The 1,242-nt window shown below is 65.4% G+C and overlaps 1 protein-coding gene across 1 annotated transcript in view; it reads right to left on the bottom strand.

The window, feature by feature from the left end:
• Positions 1–730: 730 nt before the first annotated feature.
• Positions 731–1,242, bottom strand: part of ZNF212 (zinc finger protein 212) — a 25,622-nt gene continuing 25,110 nt past the window's right edge. Inside the window, exon 10 of the mRNA XM_010843886.1 lies at positions 731–1,170. Coding sequence (XP_010842188.1) covers positions 731–1,170 — 440 coding nt within the window. The remainder of the gene's footprint in view (positions 1,171–1,242) is intronic.

The following is a 1,242-nucleotide window of genomic DNA, read 5'->3' on the forward strand; positions in this document are numbered from 1 at the left end:
CCCCAGCTCCTTTCCTGGACCCTTCACACCCAGCAGGCGCTCTGGGGGCTCCCTCACTATGCTGTCCCTCGTGGTCAGTTAGCCCCCCGAAGAGCCCAGGACCCCCACAACAGGGGGCTCAGCACTGCGCCCGGCCTCTGGCTTGACTGAACGTAAGCAGGCTGAGCAAGCCTGTGAGTGACTCCCTCTTGGAGGGCAAGCCAGGTCCCCTTGTTAGGAACAACTTCTACGACTCTGAAAATTTAAACAGCGCCGGGCTTTCTTCATCAACTAAAATGTAATTCCCCCCTCCCCGCAAAAAGGTTCTTCAGAGCAGGGTAAGCAGTTCCCTTTAACTATCTCCTCTACTTGTCAGGAACCAGACCACGGAAGAGGAGGACCCACGGGGCTGTGCTCCCACATGCCTGCTCACTCCTCTGGCCTGATTCAACCCCTGGGAAGACCCAGAGGCTGGGAGAGGCCACTGGCCCGGCGGGGTCAGACAGCCACCCCCAGCCCGAGACTTTTGGCTCCAACGGGAAAACCAGAGATGGCAGGAGAGGCCTGGCCCAGGCTCCCCACCTCCCCTGGATTTCAGGACAGCCTCTGGGCTCGGCCCGGCGCCTGGTCACGAAAGCAAATGAAAGAGAGCCCCCTCAGGAAGAAGTCAGTCCCCGACCCTGCAGTGTCTTTTGGGGGACAGTGCCAGCTCCCCCCACCCCCCCCTCCGCTGGGTGAGGGGCTGGCACCCCTAGAGCAGGCCGCTGGGCCTGGCGGGCTGCAGGGCTGGCCCGCCCCGTTCCCGCTGGTGGATCTTCTGGTGCTGCAGGAGGTGCTGCTTCTGCACGAAGCTCTTCTCGCACTCAGGGCAGCTGTAGGGCCGCTCGCCCGTGTGGATGCGCTGGTGCCGCACCAGGTCCGACGGGTGGCTGAAGCTCTTGCCGCAGTAACCGCAGAGAAGGGAGCCCCGGCTCCTCCTCCAGGGGATGTGGCCAGGCAGGGCGACCAGGCTGTTGGGTGAGAACCGCTCCTGGGCCGGGTGGCCAGCACGGGCGGCCTCCTGCAGGTGGCAGCGCTGATGGGTCAGCAGGCTCACCCGGCAGCGGAAGCTCCTCGAGCATGCATTGCACTGGAGCGACTGCGCCTTCCGGGCCGGCGGCTTAAGCTGGGGCCGGGGCCGGGGGCTCGCCTCTGGCTCCGAGGGGGTCTGCGGGTGTGGGGCCTCGCACTCGGGACATCCGCAGGGGCCAGCGCTGTCCCTTC

The sequence above is a fragment of the Bison bison genome, unplaced genomic scaffold, assembly GCF_000754665.1.
Source record: "Bison bison bison isolate TAMUID 2011002044 unplaced genomic scaffold, Bison_UMD1.0 scf7180017864191, whole genome shotgun sequence".
NCBI classification, from domain to species: Eukaryota; Metazoa; Chordata; class Mammalia; order Artiodactyla; family Bovidae; genus Bison; species Bison bison.